This window comes from Poromitra crassiceps (genome assembly GCF_964638095.1).
Source record: "Poromitra crassiceps genome assembly, chromosome: 14".
NCBI lineage: Eukaryota > Metazoa > Chordata > Actinopteri > Beryciformes > Melamphaidae > Poromitra > Poromitra crassiceps.
Window position 1 is genome coordinate 3,294,026 of NC_139633.1, and position 23,602 is coordinate 3,317,627.

A 23,602-nucleotide genomic window follows, 5' to 3' on the forward strand; every position below is an offset into this window, starting at 1 on the left:
AGGGAAAAACACAAGAGGAACAGTGGACACAAGTATCTCCTTTTGCCTGATGCGGCTGGATCTGCCAGTGTTTCGTCATTAAGAAGGTGTTAAGAAGGCTCCAGACCCTTCTTACAAAACCTTCTTAACGAAAGATCATCTTAGCGCTAAGAAGCTTTTGGGAAACGCAGCCTTCTTAACGGAGGATAATTGGAAGATAATTTTAGGCTAAGAAGCAATCGGGAAACGCGTTGGCTTCGTTGGCTTCTTACGGGAGCCTTAAGAAGTGTCAAAGAAGCTTCTTAGCGCTAAGAAGCTTTTGGGAAACGCATGCCTTCGTAAAGAAGCAATTGGGAAACGCGTTTGCTTCTTAAGGGGGCCTTAAGAAGGGTTGAATTAGCTTCTTAGCGCAAAGAAGCTTTTGGGAAACCCAGCCACTATCATTTGATGAGATATTTGCTAAATAAGAGGGTGTCAATATTAAGCCAGAATTGTGTAAAATGTATTGGGTCAGATTTGTCAAAAGATTTAATGCACAGATTGTGCTCCTGTCCAACAACAAATGCAGCGAAGTTGAATTCATGTCATACAATCAACAAATACAGACCACTCAAGTTGAAAGTGATATCATACAATTTGTATTTTAAGTGTTTCCTGCTCATATTTACGTCAAAAAACCTTTTTTAACAAATTGTCCCCATTTATTAACAAATTGTCAAATCTGCATTCACAAATCTCCCCTGGATTCAGTTGCATTTGTTTGTCTATTTATCAGATGATTCTGACCCTATAAAAACAAACTTTGCTTTCCAAAGGTTATTGTTGCCCTACAGTATGTATAATAAAGTAGCAGTGAACTTAACAATTGACTTATTAACTCTGATCAGGGATTCTCCTGCTGAAATATCTTCATCTTCTAATGTGTGATCCTCTGTCAACTCAGTCATATAGTGTGAAAACTAAAACAACACAAAGACTCCTGATTACAAGACAGACAGTTAGTGTGTCCGTGCCAAAGGTCATGAAAATCATTGTATAGCTCACTGACAGTAAAAGGGTTTGTTTGCTGTCAAAAATGTGTTACTGCATGTACACCATTTTGACACCTAGCAAAACCACACTTTTGACACTGACCAAGCCTTGTGGGTAGACTGGAGGATCCTAACAGCACTAACAGCCCAAAATGCATGCTGACGTAAGTAATGCATTGCAGCATGATAACATCATTTCTACTATCCTATATTCTAATTCATATAAAGCTCAACAGTCACGTGAAAGTTTTTTGCCCGAGAAGTGAGTTCCCCGGCCATTCATTTTCTCCATAGACATTTCGAAACATCCTTATAGAACGAGTTTTAAGGCTGGAACCAAGCCAACCCGTGACCTACTGAATCGTGAGTGACCATAAAACATTTGGTAATATAACAAGCAGGAAAACAATCGAAAATTAGATTTTTGTCTTGCGTTATTTTTTGTTTTTGCGCCAAACCGAATGTTTTATCACAAAAAAGTGACAGTTTAACAAAAACTACTTTAAAACTGTTAGAATGTCATGTTTGTTCAGCCGCTATAGACGGTTTTAACTTGACAACAAAAACATTCTAAATTGAACCCCCACTCACTTCCTGTTGCAGTGTTTGCTATGGACATAAAAGAAAAAAAAACATTCAAGTGCAGGACTGACCATTCCGTGAAAACCGTCTATACAGCTGAGCGGCTAAAACAAAAGTAACGATGTAGAGTGGATATTTCTACAGTTTGCCGAATGCTGAGAAAAAGGAAATGCTGTGGGGATGCGCTCTGGTGAAAACCGTCTATAGGCGGCCACTAACTTTCTCATTACGAGAGATCTGGTTCAAGACCTGATGAGTCTTGTGTTTTTATCCTGTTTGAATCATGTCTGAGTGGGCAACATGAGTCTTGTCCACCCAATCAAAAGTTAGGAAAATATTGCAACAAGCACAGGCAGAGAGAGATGATCTCCGTTTTATTAACAGATCCTGCGCAACATACAACACAGGAAATATGGTTTATTGCATTAGAACACACTCACACACTTCCCCTCTCTGGTAGCATGTCATGCTGAGGCCTGAAGCTTCTCAGCACGTACACACACAGCCTCTCAGAGGGGGTCACTGAACTGCACACCTGACTCACCTATAGAGACACTGCATGAAATAGGCCACGCCCATCACGGGGGAAAAGCTCAGTTCATTTCCACACACCAGAGTAATTTTCCTTGAATTAAACATATAGCTAAAAGCTGTTGTGTGGTGGGGCTGTGCAGACAACAAATGTAAAAAATCGCGAGTTAAAGTTTTTTTGTACTCCCGAGGAAAACAAGGAAGCCATTGAGAATTGACGAGAAGAAAAATGTGGATGTTGCTGTCAATGAAGTAAGTTGGAGTGTTCATCTTCCGTATATACAATATTTTTGTGCAACACAACCATGCACGCGACATAGGAGAACGCCAGGATTGGACAGGAGTTTTGTGTTTTCCCCCGTTTTGGGCGTGGTTTCTGAATGATGACACACTCCGCAGTGTCTCATGGTGCCAACATTTCAACATTGTGAAGCAATGTAATTAACATGCAGAAGAGCACTATTAGTCGACACATAACCTTGCAGATAACTAACATCACGCATATAGAACAGGAAGTCCTTTAACTAACCTCACAGTAACAAACACATCCCAGAGCATGCTGGGAACTCCGCCTACAATATGTTTATTTTCACCCCCAACCACAACAATTTATAGAGTGATGTCAGCGGAGGACCAAAATGCGTGACTCATTAGCCAATGAACAGCCAGGAAGGGGTCTCACGCTACTTTTGAATGCTAAAATAAAGCTGATAATGTACAATTTGATTATAAAAAATAAAAAAGTACAACACAAACTGTCCTTTTTACTGCAACTCGACAGTGCTGCTTAATCCAGGACCTTACTTCCTGGAATTCTTGAGAGTAAAAAAAACTGGTCCATTGGAGTGAATGGAGATGTCGCGACTCTTCCATATACATGGCTCTGCCCCCAACCAATGGGAAAATTCAGTATGTTGCAGCCAGATATTTCAGGCAGATTTCTGGACTTTTCTCTGTCTGGATGCACGTTCTCTGCTGCTTGAGAATACGTTATTCAATACTTCTTCTTCTATCCCATTTACAACAGTCGCCACTTGCTCACAGGTACCACCTTGTGGCGAGAATCGTGTAGTGCCTTCTCACACACCAAAGTACTTGACTCAACTGTCAACTGTTCCAAATGACTGTCTATCTATAGTGTGTCAGACTGATACCAAGAAGTGGAGGACTAAAACGCACGACTCAGGAGACAGTTGGATAAGGTTAACAAAGTCTTTACTGCTGGCAAAAAGAGAATGCATACAGTAGAAAAAGGTCCAAAACAAAGCACAGAGCTCTTCACACAAGTGAAACAGACAAACTGGCAGAGAGAACTGAGAGCACACAAACTAAATACACATGGAGGCAGGGATAATTAACACAGGTGAGGGGAGGCAGGGATAATTAACACAGGTGAGGGGAGGCAGGGATCATTGACACAGGTGAGGGGAGGCAGGGATAATTGACACAGGTGAGGGGAGGCAGAGATAATTGACACAGGTGAGGGGAGGCAGGGATAATTGACACAGGTCAGGGGAGGCAGGGATAATTAACACAGGTGAGGGGAGGCAGGGATAATTAACACAGGTCAGGGGAGGCAGGGATCATTGACACAGGTGAGGGGAGGCAGGGATAATTGACACAGGTCAGGGGAGGCAGGGATAATTAACACAGGTCAGGGGAGGCAGGGATAATTAACACAGGTCAGGGGAGGCAGGGATAATTAACACAGGTGAGGGGAGGCAGGGATAATTAACACAGGTCAGGGGAGGCAGGTGAGGGAGGCAGGGATAATTGACACGGGTGAGGGGAGGCAGGGATAATTAACACAGGTGAGGGGAGGCAGGGATAATTAACACAGGTCAGGGGAGGCAGGTGAGGGAGGCAGGGATAATTAACACAGGTGAGGGGAGGCAGGGATAATTAACACAGGTGAGGGGAGGCAGGTGAGGGAGGCAGGGATAATTGACACGGGTGAGGGGAGGCAGGGATAATTGACACAGGTGAGGGGAGGCAGGGATAATTGACACAGGTGAGGGGAGGCAGGGATAATTGACACAGGTGAGGGGAGGCAGGGATAATTGACACAGGTGAGGGGAGGCAGGGATAATTAACACAGGTGAGGGAGGCAGGGATAATTGACACAGGTGAGGGGAGGCAGGGATAATTGACACAGGTGAGGGGAGGCAGGGATAATTGACACAGGTGAGGGAGGCAGGGATAATTGACACAGGTGAGGGGAGGCAGGGATAATTGACACAGGTGAGGGGAGGCAGGGATAATTGACACAGGTGAGGGGAGGCAGGGATAATTGACACAGGTGAGGGGAGGCAGGGATAATTGACACAGGTGCAACATATCAGAGTGGGGCAGACAATCACAGGAGCAGGAAACATGAGGGCAGGAAGTAAAGGTATCTGAAACGAGAGGATAGGCGAATCACAAAATAAAACAGCAAGACCATACATTTGTGAAACAAGAAAAAACATAACTTAGGACAATGGGCGAGACATGACATAGTGAATGTTTTCCACAAAATCATGAACAATGAAGAAAACCAGAAAGAATACAGTTCCACTTTTACCAAATAAACCAAAATAGATCTGCGTCAAGTTATATCAGCCTGAAAACCCAAATATTTGAAACTAGTAAAATTATAAAATTATCTGTCAGTGCAATAAGGTAAATAAAATAAGTTGTTGGTCCCCCATAGTAAACATAAACATTATAATGACATCTTCCCATATCTGTCAACCTGTCACAAGTAGGTGGTTGAGTCCTACTGGAACAATTTGGTGTACCCATTACACTTAACTCTGGAAATGGCTTCTACTCGCCTGCCCTATTACACAATAGGGTATGCGTGTGTGTGTGTGTGTGTGTGTGCCCCCTTATGACATCACTAATAACATCATCAGTCTTATGTATCACTGATGACATCATCAGTGATGTCACATACCGATGGCGGCAGGCTACCACGCAGGGTGCCTACACACCAACGGGAGCAATTTGGGGTTCAGTATCTTGCCCAAGGACACTTCAACATGTAGACTGGAGGAGGCGGGAATCAAACCACCAACCTCTTTTATCCAAAGCGATTAGTGGACAACCCGCTCTACCTCCTGAGCTACAGCCACCCCTAGAGTGAGTGAGTGAGTGAGTGAGTGAGTGAGTGAGTGAGTGAAGGAGTGAGTGAGTGAAGGAGTGAGTGAAGGAGTGCGTGAGTGAGTGAGTGAGTGAAGGAGTGAGTGAGTGAAGGAGTGAGTGAGTGAAGGAGTGAGTGAAGGAGTGAGTGAGTGAGTGAGTGAGTGAGTGAGTGAGTGAGTGAGTGAGTGAAGGAGTGAGTGAGTGAGTGAGTGAGTGAGTGAGTGAGTGCACCCGTGCGCGTGACCTGACAGAGCTGGATTTTTTAATTAGGTGATTGCCCTAATGACCTAATGATGTGATGTCATCAGTGATGATTGTCTGCTTCTTGATGATAAAGAGGTTTGTTGTATCAGCCTTCTGCATGTTCACCTCGACTGTAATCATGACATCATCACTGTCGACTCCTCAGTGTAATTATGTCATCAGTGGTGTCATCAGTGATGTATTTGTATCGGCCTGAAATTCTGCCTTTTCGGCTATGGTCCAGCATCTGTGATTTTGTGAGCCACAAAGCTGTCAGTATTACAACAACCCATGTAATGGATCCTTTATTGATAATAGATTATATTGACAATATAAGAGAATGCAAGAATAAAAAGGCACTCGCACCCACCCACCCCCCTCCTCCCCACCAACCCAACTACCACCAAATGATATCGTAAGAAACAGACCAGATAAAATTATAGTACCTGTAACTTCCTCTATTTTCTGTTTCCGCTTACTTAAGTTGTAGGCTACTTCTGTATTTCTTGAACAAAATACAGTTGAGTTGCTGGAGTGTTGAGCAGAGCAGAATAGAGCAGCCTACAGTAGAGTAGAGTACATCTGAACTGATTCAGGTTCACAGCTGATGTGTGGTGAGAAAACAGTGATTATACAGCGATGTCTGAGGATGTGTACGCCAAGGTAGACCTCACCAAGAAGATTAGATATCAGAGAGACGAGAAGGAGGAGAGGGCTGTGGACATCTATGAGAACGCAGACAGCTTAAGGACTTATAACAACCCCTCAGCCGAGGAGAGTACACCACCGGACACTACTGAGGGTCAACAGCAAAGTATCTATCTATCTATCTATCTATCTATCTATCTATCTATCTATCTATCTATGGTATCTATCTATCTATCTTTTTGTGGCAACTAGTGACACCTTTTCAGTTTTTGTTATGCTTTACTTTTTAAAATTAGAATGTTTCTTTTACTTTTTGTTGACATCATTCCATTTTTGTTAGAGCAAATATGTATTAAAAAGTTAAAAAAAGAGAGAAAACATCACAGCATGTTGTGCTGACAACAAACTAATTGGAGTGCAAAGCTAAGTCTCCTTCATATTTAATGACATTTGCTACGGTTTTAAAAACAGAGCATATTGCATTGCATTTTAAAACAATGATTGACAGAACACTTGACTGTGGAAGTTGTATTGCAATATGCTTTTGACATGTAGAATGCAAAATCACTCTAAAAAGTTTAATAATGAGTAAGTTTGTACCATAACTAGTACTGTAACATTGTGCCTTACAAATTACTTGTATAAAAGCAACGTTCCCCAACAGAGTTAATTTGTGTCCACAGTCAGTCCAGTCACTGTCAGCTCAGAGAAGAGGAATCCTTTCCGAGCTGCCACAGTGTTTCTGGGGCTGCTGTGTCTTCTCCTCCTGGCTGGGATCATCAGCCTGGCAGTCCTATGTGAGTTTTCAGTTTGGTTATGGCTGTTATAGATCATCTAAATAAGTCATGTGAATGTTATATGAGCTCCCAACATGTCATTTATCTCCTATGGCAGTTATTCAGGACAAAACCAGCAGGAACGAGGAGAGAAATCAACGGGTGGACAACCTGACCAGAGAGAGAGACCAGTTAGAGACCAGTTACAACAACATGACTGAACAGAGAGACCAGTTACAGACCCGTTACAACAACCTGACCAGTGAGATAAATCAGTTAGAGACCCGGTATAACAACCTGACCAGAGAGAGAGACCAGTTACAGACCAGTTACAACAGCCTGACCGGTGAGAAAAATCAGTTAGAGACCCGGTATAACAACCTGACCAGAGAGAGAGACGAGTTACAGGCCAGTTACAAGATCCTGGCAAAAGAGAGAGACCAGTTACAGACCATCCTGGGCCTGGGAGAGGGTTTATGTCCCCAGAGTGAGTAAATGTTAATGACAAGTTAAATTATATCATTATGAAAGCAGTTCACATAGTTATTATTTTATGTGTGAGTGTGATCATTTAACAAACATGTTTTGTTTTGTTTTGTTTTGTTGATTTGTCGCAGCCAAAAGGTATAATTGTTGGACTGAATTTGGCTCTAAGTTGTACTACGCCTCTGATGAGCAGAAAACCTGGGAAGAGAGCAGACAGGACTGTCTGAAGAGAAAGAGTGATCTGGTGATCATCAACAGCAAAGGGGAACAGGTGTGTGTGTGTGTGTGTGTGTGTGTGTGTGTGTGTGTGTGTGTGTGTGTGTGTGTATGTGTGTGTGTACATGCGCATGTGATGTGTGTGTGTGTGTGTGTGTGTGTGTGTGTGTGTGTGTGTGCGCGCGTGCGCATGTGCGTATGCATTGTGTTTTTGTGTATGTGTGTGCACATGCACGTGCAAGTGAACCCTTTAATTGCATCTCCAAAAACAGGAATTCCTGGTTGGACTAAACAACGAGAGGGTGTGGATTGGTCTGACAGACAAAGAGACAGAAGGGACCTGGAGATGGGTGGATGGATCACCTCTGACCACAGAGTAAGATCTGATCACATTGTTCTGACTCATTGGTGTGAGACTTCAGAGTCACTGTAGCTACAGTATGGATGATGTCTTCACCACAGGGTTTGACTCCTCGTCCTCCTCTGTTTCAGGTACTGGAGACCGGGGCAGCCTGACCGTTCTTATGAGAACTGTGCTGAGCTGAATTATGGCAGTGACTCTTTGAAGAATTGGAATGACCTGTCATGTGACAGCAAGAAGCACTGGGTCTGTGAGATGAAGGTGTGACAGTTCCTCATTAATAACAGCTTTGTTAAAGCCCCTTGTTAAATACTTATGCATTATAGTAGATTTTACAGGAGAGCCAAAACTTGGATGAGCTGTTGTTGCAGCTGCTGTCTCTCAGCATCATCGTCTGTTTGTTGGTCAAACTTTAAAGTCGAGCTGAAATGAAAATCTTTAGTTCACATCCCTGGGTATTCAGTGCAACTATTTAATAATGTATGCAAAACAATTCACAGAAATAATTTTTCTTGTTCACACTTTTTCACATCAAAAGTTAATTTCATTCATAACTGTAATCTACAGTTTGCTGACGTAACAAAGAACTATCACATTTCTACCCCATTTCAACCAATCATATCATGACATGACAGCTGTCAATCAATCTTCATTACATCGATAAAATTCTGAGCAGGCAAGATGGCTGCCTAGTGCCTACATAGGCAGATTTTTCTAGCCCATGAATGTTAATATATTTGGCCAATAAGTATGTAAATAAAACTAACGGTAATGTCTTAATTTAATGTAGAATGCAAAGGACATGTAACTGGCTCGTTAAACTCACATTCCAGTAATATCGTGTTTACCAAGTCTCTTTACCGCGGCTAGTCAACGCTCCAAGCCGACAGGCAACACTCTTACCTCGGCGTGTCCGCACAGAAGCAGCCGGCTGCCCGGTTCTATGCAGATCCTACTCGCGTACGGCAGGACACGCTGAATCCCAGTCCATTTGGGGGCAGAACACACCATACAAGCACCAGGATTGGTCAATGTGAACTCCAGCCCCCAGAACCGTCAAATCAAATCATCCACACGCTATGACCCGCCTCTCGACCCTGTTCCAGTGAAAGCTTTTCACTCTGATACGTCATCACAGAGGCTGAGATGTTACTTCAGCTCGTCTTTAAAGGAGCGTTCAGCATCATTGTAGTTTGTTCATTTCCTGCCTCCTTTGCTGTTTTACATCACTGTACAGTTTCTACTGCTATTATCATTTGATGAGATATTTGCTATTTTTCCTATATTTTACTTGTTTTTAAAAGTAACTAGTTTGAAATAAACGCTGTCTAAATGTAATGAGTTAATCCCAAATAAGAGGGTGTCAATATTAAGCCAGAATTGTGTAAAATGTATTGGGTCAGATTTGTCAAAAGATTTAATGCACAGATTGTGCTCCTGTCTACAACCAAATGCAGCAAACTTGAATTCATGTCATACAATCAACAAATACACACCACTCAAGTTGAAAGTGATATCATAAAATTTGTATTTGAAGTGTTTCCTGCTCATATTTATGTCAAAAACCTTTATTAACAAATTGTCCCCATGTATTAACAAATTGTCGAATCTGCATTCACAAATCTCACATAGATTCAGTTGCATTTGTTTGTCAATTTCTCAGATGATTCTGACCCTATACAAACAAACTTTGCTTTCCATAGGTTATTATTTATCTATCTATTATTTGTTCACAATGTAAATATTTATAGCCTGATATCAGCTGCTCTGATGCAACTTTGCAAAATGTGCCTTCATTCAAAGTGGAGGACCACCTTAATCAGACGGGAGTGATTTAAGTAATTTAAAAAGATCTTCAATGATGATGCATGCAATATCATAATAAATATTAAAGAGATGGTGGGAAATGTTTAAAAAATGCATATCACACTGGAATTATCTTTTAATAAAGTAAATGTTTGTTAAGCAAAACTGTTATGGCAGGGAGGGGGAGTAATCATTGAATTTCAATTTAAAGTTCACTCTCCTGTCTCTCGCTTTTTTTATTTCTTAGTCCAAATTGTGGGCTCTATTCAGTGTTCTGTTGTCTAATATCCTATGTGTAATGTTCATATAGAAGGCTAATATATATTTTCCCAAGTTCATTGTGTTGTGCACTCAGTATCCCTCCTAAGCCATATTAGTCAGACTGATTCCTATCAGCAGCTGTGGCTGTTAGATGCTACTTTCTCTTTTGTAAATAACTCAGTTGTGTGGGTGTGATTCCCCCCCCCTCATGTATCCATTAATATACAGTAAAGGTCATGGTAATTGTAGTACCTCTGATCTGAGATAACACACATGGTTGAACATGTGGCTTGGGTATGATGTGTTTCCACGGTGATGTACTCATCGTTTCACATACTTTGTCTCCACCCTGGTTTCATTTCCTTCATGTGGTGTAGCTTGATGTCTTTTATACTGTAGATGTATTTTCATGTCTTTTTCTAAACCTTTTGAATAAACTTCCTCTTTGTCAAATTGTAATGGTTGTGTTTAATCCCTGACCAGCAGGGGGATAAAAACAGTGAAGGAAAGTGTGTGGTAGTGTCTGTGGGATAATGTCCATGACCTGGTGGTGATGTCAGATCAGATCAGAGGCCTTAAATGTGTATTGTAGCTGAAGTTGTAATTAGAGAGGCTTGTTACTGTAAGTGTGTCCATATTGAAAGTGGTGGAATAATTGTCCTGTTTGTACTGTACTGTGCTGTAGCCTGCTGTACTGTACTGTACTGTACTGTACTGTACTGTACTGTACTGTAGTGTAGGCTCACATTATTGCATGTATGAGCTGTGGCATAATGAGTTGGAGACTAATATAAGGGCTAATGTCCATGTATTGTCCATGTATTGTCATGTATTGTCATGTATTGTCCATCTATTAACATGGGCGAGAGTCTGTTCCGGCAGTTTTACCGGATCCGCACGGAGCCGTACTGCATCTGGTGGACGTTGGGTGTAACTGCCCAGTCAGCTTCCTCCCTGTGTCAGTGTGGCTTAGGTGTGATTGACTCAAATGCTGACAGAGTTCTGTCTAACATACGTATAGAGTCAAGCCACAGATGCAGAAGTCACAAGCAGAGATGGCAACACACAAAAAAGTGACATAATAACGTTGGTCCACAGCCCAAAGACATTGTAGTTGAACAAAAACGGCATTAAAATGGTTAGAATGTCATGTTTGTTTGGGCGCCATAGGCGACTGCTAACTTTCTCATTACGAGAGACCTGGTTCAAGACCTGATGTGTCTGTTTTTATAATGTTTTTAACCCAAACCCAAAACCAAAACTGTGAGTGAGTAGGTGAGTGAGTGAGTGAGTAGGTGAGTGAGTGAGTGAGTGAGTGGGTCAGTGAGTGAGTGAGTGAGTAGGTGTCGTGAGTGAGTGAGTGAGTGAGTGAGTGAGTGAGTGAGTAGGTGAGTGAGTGAGTGAGTGGGTGAGTGAGTAGATGAGTGAGTGAGTAGGTGAGTGAGTGAGTGGGTGAGTGAGTGAGTGAGTGAGTATGCGAGTGAGTGAGTGAGTGAGTGAGTGAGTAGGTGAGTGAGTGAGTGAGTGAGTGAGTGAGTGAGTGAGTGAGCGAGCAGAACTTTGCTCGGCCACAGCTATGCCATTCTACGTGCGATCGGTTGAAACTTTCAGGGAATGTAAAGAGCACCCGTGCGCGTGACCTGACGGAGCCAGATTTTTTAATTAGGTGATTGCCCTAATTACCTAATGATGTGATGTCATCAGTGATGTCATCATCAGTGCTGATTGTCTGCTTCTTGATGATAAAGAGGTTTGTTGTATCAGCCTACTGCATGTTCACCTCGACTGTAATCATGACATCATCACTGTCGACTCCTCAGTGTAATTATGTCATCAGTGGTGTCATCAGTGATGTATTTGTATCGGCCTGAAATTCTGCCTTTTCGGCTATGGTCCAGCATCTGTGATTTTGTGAGCCACAAAGCTGTCAGTATTACAACAACCCATGTAATGGATCCTTTATTGATAATACGGTAGATTATATTGACAATATAAGAGAATGCAAGAATAAAAAGGCACTCGCACCCACCCACCCCCCTCCTCCCCACCAACCCAACTACCACCAAATGATATCGTAAGAAACAGACCAGATAAAATGATAGTACCTGTAACTTCCTCTATTTTCTGTTTCCGCTTACTTAAGTTGTAGGCTACATACTTCTGTATTTCTTGAACAAAATACAGTTGAGTTGCTGTGGTGTTGAGCAGAGCAGAATAGAGCAGCCTACAGTAGAGTAGAGTACATCTGAACTGATTCAGGTAAACAGCTGATGTGTGGTGAGAAAACAGTGATTATACAGCGATGTCTGAGGATGTGTACGCCAAGGTAGACCTCACCAAGAAGGTTAGATATCAGAGAGACGAGAAGGAGGAGAGGATTGTGGACATCTATGAGAATGCAGACAGCATGAGGACTTATGACAACCCCTCAGTGGAGGAGAGTACGCCACCGGACACTACTGATGGTCAACACCAAAGTATCTATCTATCTATCTATCTATCTATCTATCTTTTTAACTAGAATTAGAATTACAAAGTATTAATTAGAATGCTGTTTATTTTACATTTTGTTCATATTGTTACATTTTTTGTGAGAGCAAATATTTAAAAAATACAAAAAGAGAGAGAATATCTGACGACATCTTGTCCAGACAACATGTCAACACTGGAAAAGTGCCAGTTAGTCTGCTTGATGTAAATTAATGTCTTACTATTTTAAAAACAGAGCATCTTGCATTGCATTTTAATGATTGACGGAACACTTGGCTGTGAAAGATGTATTGCTTTCACATGCTTTTGATGTGTGGAATGCAAAAGAACTCTAACAAGTTTAATAACGAGTACGTTTGTACCATAACTAGTACTGTAACATTGTGCCTTACTTTTAAAAGCAACGTTCCTTAACTCATTGAATGCCATGGACGGACATGTTCGTCATTTCAAATAGTAACGTAGAGTGCCAAGGACGGACATGTTCGTCAATTGCGTTTTTTGACGGTGGGGCGTCGATCAAAGCCTTCTGCCTCTCCTGTACAAATATTATAGCTATTGGAGGTCTATAACCTATTTTACAGAACCCTTAGGTGGCGACAGTGCTCTCCACATAACAGAAAGGCAAGGAAAAAACAAAGAAGAAGTCGTTATGGAAACGGAAATCGCATCGCATCCGTATGCATCGATATGCTGAAGCACGTTACTGCAGCTGTGCCTGCAGCAGCCAATCTGCTCCCACAATTGAGCCGCTCCGTGTCGGTTGCGACAGCACATCCGCACATCCACACCGTGGAGTTGTTATTATTCTCAACTGGAAGCATCGTTGCCGGTGACAAACACACGCGGAACGCTGTAAAAAAGCTGGATGTCGCGCACAGCAAACTCAGCAGAGAGCCACCACAGACAGGAGGAGGAGTGTGCAGTTGAGGCGAGGCGAGGCGGGGCGGGGCGGGGGGGGGGGGGGGGGGGGGGGGGCACGCAGAGCAGCACGCAACACCCAGACAGACCCAGGCAGCAGGACAGGATTGACAAACGCAAGCCAGAATATCCGATGCCCACCAGCAGCAAGCTTCAGAGTCAGTGATGTGCTTGAAATGTTTAATTTCACAAAAGGCCAATTATCTCAGCTTCTAGAAAAAAATTGCTGTTTTTGGATAAATCAAGCTATTTTCTCCGGCTCATAACTAAAGAACGGAAAATGGGATCAATAAACTTTTTTTTGCAGATGATAGAATAGAGTCTCATCGTTCTTTGTGCGTGTTCAGTGTTTACATAGTAATATCACACAATATTCTGTGGGCCTCGAGAAATCACTGAAAACGCTCTGAAACTCTGGCACTGGGAGCGTCCGTTCTCCAAAAGTGGCTGGCACTCAATGAGTTAACACAGTTCCTTTGTGTCCACAGTCAGTCCAGTCACTGTCAGCTCAGAGAAGAGGAATCCTTTCCAAGCTGCCACAGTGTTTCTGGGGCTGCTGTGTCTTCTCCTCCTGGCTGGGATCATCGGCCTGGCAGTCCTATGTGAGTTTTCAGTTTGGTGATGGCTGTTATAGATCATCTACTAAATATGTTTAAGGTCATGTGAATGTTAAGAGTTATGTCATTTATCTCCTATGGCAGTTATTCAGGACAAAACCAATCTGCGGGTGGACAATGCTAACCTGATCAGAGAGAGACACCAGTTAAAGACCAGTTACAACAACGTGACTAAAGAGAGAGACCAGTTACAGACCAGTAACAACAGACTGACTGAAGAGAGAGACCAGTTACAGACCAGTAACAACAGACTGACTAAAGAGAGAGACCAGTTACAGACCATCCTGGGAGCCAGTTTATGTACCCAGAGTGAGTACATTTTGATCATAATAAGTTAAATGATATCATTAAGTTCACATAGTTATTATTTGATGTGTGAGTGTGATCATTTAACATACGTTTGGTTTTGTTGTGTTGAGTTGTTGCAGCCAAAAGGTCTAATTGTTGGACTGAATTTAACTCCAATTGGTACTACTTCTCTGCTTCTGCTGAGCTGAAAACCTGGGAAGAGAGCAGGCAGGACTGTGTGAAGAGAGGAGCTGATCTGGTGATCATCCACAGCAAAGAGGAGCAGGTGTGTGTGTGTAGGTGTGTGTGTGTGTGTGTGTGTGTGTGTGTGTGTGTGTGTGTGTGTGTGTGTGTGTGTGTGTGTGTGTGTGTGTGCGTGTGTGTGTGTGTGTGTGCATATTTTGTGTGTGTGTGTGTGTGTGTGCCTCTGCGTGTGCGTGTGTGTGTGTGTGTGTGTGTGTGTGTGTGTGTGTGTGCGTGTGTGTATATGTGCGTGTGTGTGCATGTTTTGTGTGTGCGTGTGTGTGTGCATACATGTGTGTGCTTGTGCACATGTGTGAACCCTCTAATTGCGTCTCTACAAACAGGAATTCCTGGTTGGACTAAACATCAGGACGATGTGGATTGGTCTGACAGACAGAGATGAAGAAGGGACCTGGAGATGGGTGGATGGATCACCTCTGACCACAAAGTAAGACCTGATCACATTTGTTCTGACTCATTGGTGTGAGACTTCAGAGTCACTGTAGCTACAGTATGGATGATGTCTTCACCACAGGGTTTGACTCCTTGTCCTCCTCTGTTTCAGGTACTGGAGTCAGGGGCAGCCTGACCATTCTCATGAGGACTGTGCTGAGCTGAATTATGGCCGTGACTCTTTGAAGAATTGGAATGACGCATCATGTGGCAATAAGAATGGCTGGGTCTGTGACAAGGAGGTGTGACAGTTCCTCATTAATAACAGCTTTGCCGCTTGTTCAATATTTAGGCTACCTAGCATTATAGTAGATTTTACAGGAGAGACAAAACTCTATCAGCCAGTCTCTCAGCATCATCGTCTTTTTCAAAATGTTGGTCAAACTTTAAAGTCAAGCTGAAATGACACATTTCTATTTATGTTCACATCCCTGGATATTCAGTGCACCCATTTAATATATGCAAAATAATTCACAAAAATCAAATTCCTTTAGTTTTTCACATCAAAAGTTCATTTTTCAGGATTTCATTCATGGGTTCAGCTCGTCTTTAAAGGAGCGTTCAGCATCATTGAAGTTTGCTCATTTCCTGCCTCCTTGCTGTTTTACATCACTGTACAGTTTCCACTGCTATTATCACTTTATGAGATATTTACTATTTTTCCTATGTTTTTAGTTGTTTTTAAAAGTAACTGCTTTGAAATAAACGCTGTCTAAATGTAATGAGTTCATCCCAAATAATAGGGTATGAATATTAAGCCAGAATTGTGTAACATTTATTGGGTCAGATTTGTCAAAATAAAATGTTCTCCTGTCCACAACCAAATGCACCAAACTTGAATACATGTCATACAACAAATACACTCAAGTTGGAAGTTATATCATACAAATGGAATTGAAGTGCTTCATGTGCATCTTTACAGGGTCCGCTCATTATGCCGACAACCCGCAACGTCGATAGCCCGCTAATCTGAAAACATCTGCTTTTCAGATGCATACGTTTATGAACGTATGTATATGTGTGTAATACCTTGATATGTGTATATCAAGGTATTGCTCTTTTCTCTATATGAACTGTTTACTTAGATTATACTGCTTAAAGTGTAACTAACCCCCAAAACACTTTTTTTCAGCTTTTAACCAATATATATGACTTTGGGGGTGATGTGTGAAGAATTCTGGTCAGAATTTCCACATTTGACACCAAACTGTTGCCATTTTACCATTTGTATCATTTTTCAGCAGCATATCTGGCATAAGCGCCCTCTAAGGGTCGAACACTGCTTTTTTTTTTTTTTTCAAATGAATGGGAGATTAGGGGCACACTGACGTCACAGTGCCCCCAAAGACTATGGGATTTCAAGATAGTTACTCCACTGTACTCCCTGTACCCTTTCGGCTCCTCACAACTCAGTGCACTTAGCAGCAGCATCATATCTCTCTCCCACTTTCCCCATGCAGATCCCCCCCTCTCTCTCTCTCTCTCTCTCTCTCTCTCTCTCTCTCTCTCTCTCTCTCTCTCTCTCTCTCTCTCTCTCTCTCTCTCTCTCACTCACTCACTCTGCTGCTTGTAGGGAGCCGATCTCTCTCTCTCTCTCTCTTCCCCCCTCTGCCTGTCAGCAGAGCGACTAGCGACTGGGGACTGGGGGGGGGGGGGGGGGGTGAGCAGCACAGCACACTCTCTCTCGCCCAAGATAAAGTGAGAGCCTCACTTTCATCCTTCCGCAAACAAATCTTATCGCAGTATAGCGCACATGTAAAATATAACGCTATACTACGACGTGACAACGTGACAAAGCTTCTCTAAACATATCGGCTAATATAATATCATCACTGTGTACAAGCAACGCCAACTTCTCAGGAAATGAAAGTCAGCAGAGCAGAGCAACTGGCTCTGTCTGTGTGTGTGTGCTCCGAGGAGGAGAAGAGCTCTGTCCTGCTCTGCCTGCGCCCTGAGAGGAAAAATCAGAGGTGTTGTAACTTTCAACAAGAATCACGAAAAGCCCCAAAACGCAAATTAAAAACGGATTTCATTGCGCGGTTTATCTCTAGTTAGACGAGGGAATTACGTGGAGAAATCTCGCATTGTGTTACCCCAGAGCGAGAGGTTTGTCCTATTGTGGGTGTGCTGCTGTTAACGAGCCCATGTCACTTTGCTCTCGTAACGTAATTTGACACCCTGCCATAGAGATACATGCAGAAAAATAATTAAATTTCTAGTTCGCCACTGAATTACCAAATTGATATAACTTTCAACCATTTTCAGATTTTCTGTTTCCATACAGACCAACAGCGTTGGCTAGTTGTTGATATTTATAAAGATATTGCCCCTCTCAAATAAATTATTTTTGAGGCAGTAGGCAAACTGTAATGGCGTCGATTTCCGAAAAAGAATCTTGACTTGAACACAGCCAAAGAGTCCAGTATAGACAAGAGCATATGTCATTTCTTGGTTTTTTCCATAGGTATTTTCAAATCACTGTTCTGATACATATCTAGGGGGTTAGTCCCCCTTTAAGTTATTGACCATGTCTCATTTATTACTTATCTTATATTCTTTATCACAAATTGCTTTATTTACATTAAGTCATTGTTCATTTCTTAGCAACAATCGGTTACCATTTGTTATCTTTGATTTGTCACTTAGCATTAATTGTAATAGAATGGCACTGTTATTTGTCTTCTATCATGATTGATTGAGCACTAATGAGATGTAAGTGGGTAGGTTACCATAAGCCTATGGCTTCTCACCTATCCTTTTTGGTTGTTTTTTGTTAAACACTCGAAATAAAAATCATTCATTCATTCATTCATTCACATCTAAAAACGACTCCGTCCCTGTGCTGTCCGCGGTCCTGAATCCATCCCTGTGCTGTCCGCGGTCCTGAATCCATCCCTGTGCTGTCCGCGGTCCTGAATCCATCCCTGTGCTGTCCGCGGTCCTGAATCCATCCCTGTGCTGTCCGCGGTCCTGAATCCATCCCTGTGCTGTCCGCGGTCCTGAATCCATCCCTGTGCTGTCCGCGGTCCTGAATCCATCCCTGTGCTGTCCGCGGTCCTGAATCCGTCCCTGTGCTGTCCGCGGTCCTGAATCCGCTGAGGTTGTCCATCAAATTTGGTCATTCCTCCTTGCCCTTGGACTGAGCAAGTCGCATCTCCTCCCTCTCCTGCTTCCTGACTCCCCAGCTTGCTCCCTGCAAAAAACCTTCTGCTCTCCGCTGGCTATTCATAGAACCTAAACCTGAAGAATTATGGAATTAATAAGCTGGTCTCTCAACGCGATTGATAAGATTATCTCCACAAAGAATGCTGGACCGGGCGAGCCACAATGCCCGGATGGAACGTTCTCAGCGGGGTACGTTATGGATGGTTGGAAAAAGTGGCAAACCCTTTGCCTTGCCATTTTGACAGTAGAAGATGTTGAAGATGTTTACCAATTCGGGTTCATGATAGCTGGACATCTGCTAATCGGTGTTGGCATGGTAGTAATCTATCGGAAAATTTGCATGCTGATGGGGAAGAACGAAAGCCCACAGATAGCCTCTCTCATCAACATGGTAAACGAGTTAGCTCGTGTTGGGAATTCTCAGTCTAATGCGGTCATAGAACGCATGAACATTCAGACAAATACGATCACTGAGCGCATATCAAAGGTGGAAGCTATGCATGCTGAAGTGGTCAAAAAGCTGGACGAGATCTTGGAGTGGTTGCACAACCGGGACTGAAGTGATTTATGTTGCAGAGACGAGCCCCGAGGAAAGGTTGGGATTATACTTTCACTCGGATAACCAAATTTTCCATCATTGTTTTTTCATTTGGACCCCGAGACTGCCGAATGGTGCATGACAAATTATCCCCGTTATGAAGAGCTGTGGAGACGAGGAGCAAATCCCCCCCCCCCCCCCCCCCCCCAGCCACCTCTCACCTACAACAGCTGCAAGATAAGACTTTGGTCGAGGCCGTTCAACAACGAGGAGGCCTCCGTTATCTGGCTGCTTAGGCTACACAGCTCACATGGACAATAATACGGACATTCCTGCCGACAAGCAAACTGACTCACACACATACCCTCCACCCATCCCCCCCCCCCTCAAGCAGCACAGTCCGGCCTATAGCTCTTGCAAAACCCTTATGCTCACCCCCAAACCCCCCCCCCCCCCCCTTTTCCTCAAACAACCTTCCCCCTGGAGCTGCTATAGTCAGCATAACCTCGTGCGTGCGTAGGTGATGAGCTTCTCACTCCCCTACCCCCTGCAACACCCCCCCCCCCGCAATCCCCCTCCTCCCCCCCCCTTGTTTTCTATGTCTATAAAATTCCTTACACAGAACAACAAATGTTCATGTATTGTAAAATATCCAAGTGTGCCTCTATTACTCTTCAAAATTGTAATAGTGTTATAATCCTTAATTTGAGTATTAATGGTGATATCCATATGTTCCATGTCTGTGCCCTTTATGTTAGATGTTCATGAGGACCGCAATGGAAATAAGCCTGAGGCTTTCTTGTGTTTTTATCCTCGGTGACTGTCTGTCCTTGTATCTGTACCCTGTGTATGTTGACATTCACCAAATAAAATCAATCAATCAATCAATCAGCACAAAATTTCAATCGGGCACTATTCAGTCTTTTGTTGTCTAATATCGTAACGTTCATATATAGGCTACTATAGGTGAATTGGGCCTATACATATATTCGCTGGCGACCTTCGGTTGACCTTCGGCTCAGGAGCCGCTGAACCACTAATGAAAGTGGTCCTCATGTGTGAAGATTATCCCGCTGAACACTGGTTCACATTTGATTCAGCTTGTGTTGCCCACGGCCCTTGAAGCATCGTGCCAAAAACCCATTCAAAAATCCCATAGGCAGAAACAATGAAGAACCCGGAAGTCCGGGACTTCCGCATTCCGACTACAAAAATACGTCATCCCTGCAGGGCTCTCTATTTGATTTTGAGATTATGGACGATGCATTTTAATTCGATGGCCGCATGTATTTATTTGAGCCGGTCCAGAATAATGGCGTACACCTGAGCAGCGGTGGAATGGGGGCTTCTATATCTCGACCAACGTGACAGACAGCGAACCACAGGCTGCGGACGTGTCACCGAGGTAAATAGATTGTTATTTTTCCCATTGTCTGTATGATATAAGGATATGAGCCTCTGAGTGTCGGAAAATAAGCTATATACAGGACATAAATAGATGCATTTCACATGCCCCAAATTCCTTTATTGATAGTTTACTAATTAAGATGTCATGGCAACTCATGTATATTTGTGAGTTTGGGGTCCCCGGGAAACAACAAATGTATCTTTTGGGTCCCAAGCTGAAAAAGTTTGCGAATCAACCCCTGCACGAAACAGTTTATTTGATGTGCATAATAAAGTGAACCTTGTAAGGCAGCTGGATTCACACAAGATCATGAGAACAGATCACACTTGTGAAAACAAAACCATTTGGCAGCATCAGGTTATAGTGAACTCAACATGAACCGAATGAAGACAGTCCACAAACCATAATGTGTAAGTGGCCTAATTTGAGCAGGTAGACTTTGACAATCAACTTATAAATTGCATTGTTTGTTGAGCATTTGTTGATAGTTGAAACAATTCTTGTTGACAGTCAGCTGATACAAAATTTGACAGGCTGGATGCGTAACTTTTGCATATAGCGGGGAGCAGGGTGGGAATGGCCTTAGTTTGTCCCTCCCTCTGGCCGTGATGACCTGAGATCTCTAAGGCCACCTTGGCAGTGCCCTGCTACCACCAGCCTGCTACTGTCAGTTGCTTTAAAAGTGTCAGTGGTCTCAGTTTAATGTAGCCTTTGATGTGTCATTGGCTCATTTTAACACACATTTCAGAAAAATCGCTCTTCACAATGTCAATAGAGCGATGGCCTTTGTGACCTGGCATATGTGGCCTTGTGACCTAAAACAAATTGCGACGCCGAACGCCAGATGGCCTTGCCCCTAAAATGACGAAGTTCCCACCCTGGGGACACTTGAGACCCCCTAAAAGCCTCAAGAGCAAGATTTTGTGCGTCTCTAAAAGTTTATTATGTCCAGTATATAAGGAGGTGATGTTGGACAATGAAGCAGGCGTGCAAATGGATCGAGATCATAGCTGGAGAGTTAGGGTGTGATGTGTAGGAAAGGTAGGACTATTTTTTCGATCTCTATGTTTGCTCTATTTTTTTTATTTACTGGTATTTTATATTTGATCTACAGTATGTTTGCTGCTGTGATTGAATTGTGGTAGACCTGATGTGCATACAGCACGCTGACACACCAACATGTGTTGGTTAGAGAGAGAGAGGCGAGTGTGCTCAGTAGTGTGCACAGACTCTCTAGGCAGGGGCAAAAAATAAAAAGGGGCACGTCCTCCTCCACTCCCCACTCGCACCAATCCTAACCAGTGTTGGGGGTAACTCATTACAAAAGTAACATATTACATGTAATATATTACTTTTAGCAGTAACTCAGTAATATAACTTATTACTTATAGGATTTCAGTAATATTATACCAGTTACTTTGTCAAGTAACTCAAGTTACAAATTGAGTTACATTTGATTAAATCAAAGCCCATATTTCAAAAAGATACAATCATTTCCTAATCAAACTGTGTGTTTTTATGCAAATAACCACTATAGATGACAATAAGAAAGGAAAATAATAACATTTAGAATTTTGGATTGTTTACACTGATTTCAAGGTGGTTGAAATAATTTTTCGGGATGGTTCCGGGGCGGCGATGTCATTCTGCTGCTGCTGTTATTTTGGTGAAAGTAATGCAAAAGTAGTGTAATAAGTAATGAGTTACTCTACACAGAAAGTAATATTGTAAAGTAACGTATTACTTTCAAATGAAAGTAACTAGTAATATGTAGTATATTTCATTTTGAAAGTAACTTGCCCAACACTGATCCTACCTGGTTTAGGGAGGCATTATGCTGCATTCATGTGGTGTCGGAGTAATAGGAAAAATGAGATCCCAACTGGGAACATTCACATGAATGGACGCTCAAGTTGGAACAGCGACTCAGAAACTTTGCAAAAATGTTGGTACATGACTTGACATTTACTTTAAAGGTTACCTATTAGCATTAACCCTGATTTGGTTTCCACATTCCAACCATTCCGACACCACAAGCAGCACATGAACACATCGACATCGGAAGAATGTCTTGCCAACTCGGGAAAAGCGGACCATCTGAGGAGCACATAAATGCAGCATAAGTGCATGCTGATAAAGCCCTAACTGGGTTGATATTAGTTAGGCATATAGACGGTTTTCACGGAATTGTGTTGCCAGGGAACAAAGCTAGTTTATTTCCTGTCAGCTACTGTATTGGCAAACAATGCAACAGGAAGTATGAATTTAGAATGTTTATGTTGTCGAGTCAAAACTGTCTAAAGGCTGAATTTGTTCACACACACAAACACCCACACATCAAGCAAGAGTGTGATGCCTTTCCGTGGCATGATAGTGACATCTGTGATGTTGAGTTCCAGTCCCTTTCACACAGCACACATCTGAAATCTGACCTGCTTCTCTTTATCTAGGCTACATTTCCTCCTTTATGAGTGGTATAGATTTAATAAGGGAAATGAATAAGGGATAATGGCTTTTACCTGCATTCATCTCAATAGATTCATTCATTATCAAATGCTGTAAAGCTGACTGAAGCATGTCTGCCATCATCCTCCATCTGACAGACTCACTGATTATGTGTATTAAAGTATTGAAAACAGCAACAAGAATAAATTGTGCCCAGTTCTGTCCTGATGGCAGGTCAGAGGAGCCTATGTTGGTGTGCACAATATTTCTGCAACAAGATGTTATTAAAGGAGGACTTACCCCCTAGATATGTATTAGAACAGTGATTTGAAAATACCTATGGAAAAAACCAAGAAATGACATATACTCTTGTCTATACTAGACTCTTTGGCTGTGTTAAGTCAAGATTTTTTTTCGGAAATCGACGCCATTACAGTTTGCCTACTGCCTCAAAAATAATTTATTTGAGAGGGGCGATATCTTTATAAATATCAACAATTAGCCAACGCTGGTGGCCTGTATGGAAACAGAAAATCCTGAAATGGTTGATAGTTATATCAATTTGGCCATTCAGTGGCGAACTAGAAATTTAATTATTTTTGTCCCATTTTGTCCCATGTGTGTGTGCGTGGCTTGCATGTGGCTTGTCTAAACTTACGTTAAGAGCCTCGCTGCTCGCAGCACACAGCACACAGTGAGGACAAACCTCTCGCTCTGGGGTAACACAATGCGAGATTTCTCCACGTAATTCCCTCGTCTAACTAGAGATAAACCGCGCAATGAAATCCGTTTTTAATTTGCGTTTTGGGGGGGCGCAGGAGGCAGCGCAGAGCTCTTCTCCTCCTCACACTGTTCCCATGCGAATCCCCCCGAGCAGCACACACACACAGACAGAGCCAGTCGCTCTGCTCTGCTGACTTGATTTCCATAAAAGTTGGCGTTGCTTGTACACAGTGATGATATTATATTAGCCGATATGTTTAGAGAA

The 23,602-nt window shown here is 42.7% G+C and overlaps 2 protein-coding genes across 2 annotated transcripts; both read left to right on the forward strand.

Annotated features, from left to right (window-relative positions):
• Positions 1-6,131: 6,131 nt before the first annotated feature.
• On the forward strand, positions 6,132-10,424 carry LOC310789503 (uncharacterized protein; the record flags this gene model as incomplete). Its single annotated transcript, XM_083651147.1, has 6 exons — positions 6,132-6,270; positions 6,824-6,937; positions 7,035-7,403; positions 7,534-7,673; positions 7,891-7,994; positions 8,111-10,424. 6 exons carry the CDS (start codon positions 6,132-6,134, stop codon positions 8,244-8,246), a joined length of 1,002 nt encoding a protein of 333 aa, XP_083507273.1. The 3' UTR covers positions 8,247-10,424.
• Positions 10,425-12,348: 1,924 nt separating this feature from the next.
• LOC310789504 (uncharacterized protein) lies at positions 12,349-15,753 on the forward strand (the record flags this gene model as incomplete). Its single annotated transcript, XM_083651148.1, has 6 exons — positions 12,349-12,523; positions 13,946-14,059; positions 14,159-14,383; positions 14,494-14,648; positions 14,950-15,053; positions 15,171-15,753. 6 exons carry the CDS (start codon positions 12,349-12,351, stop codon positions 15,304-15,306), a joined length of 909 nt encoding a protein of 302 aa, XP_083507274.1. The 3' UTR covers positions 15,307-15,753.
• Between the last annotated feature and the right edge of the window lie 7,849 nt (positions 15,754-23,602).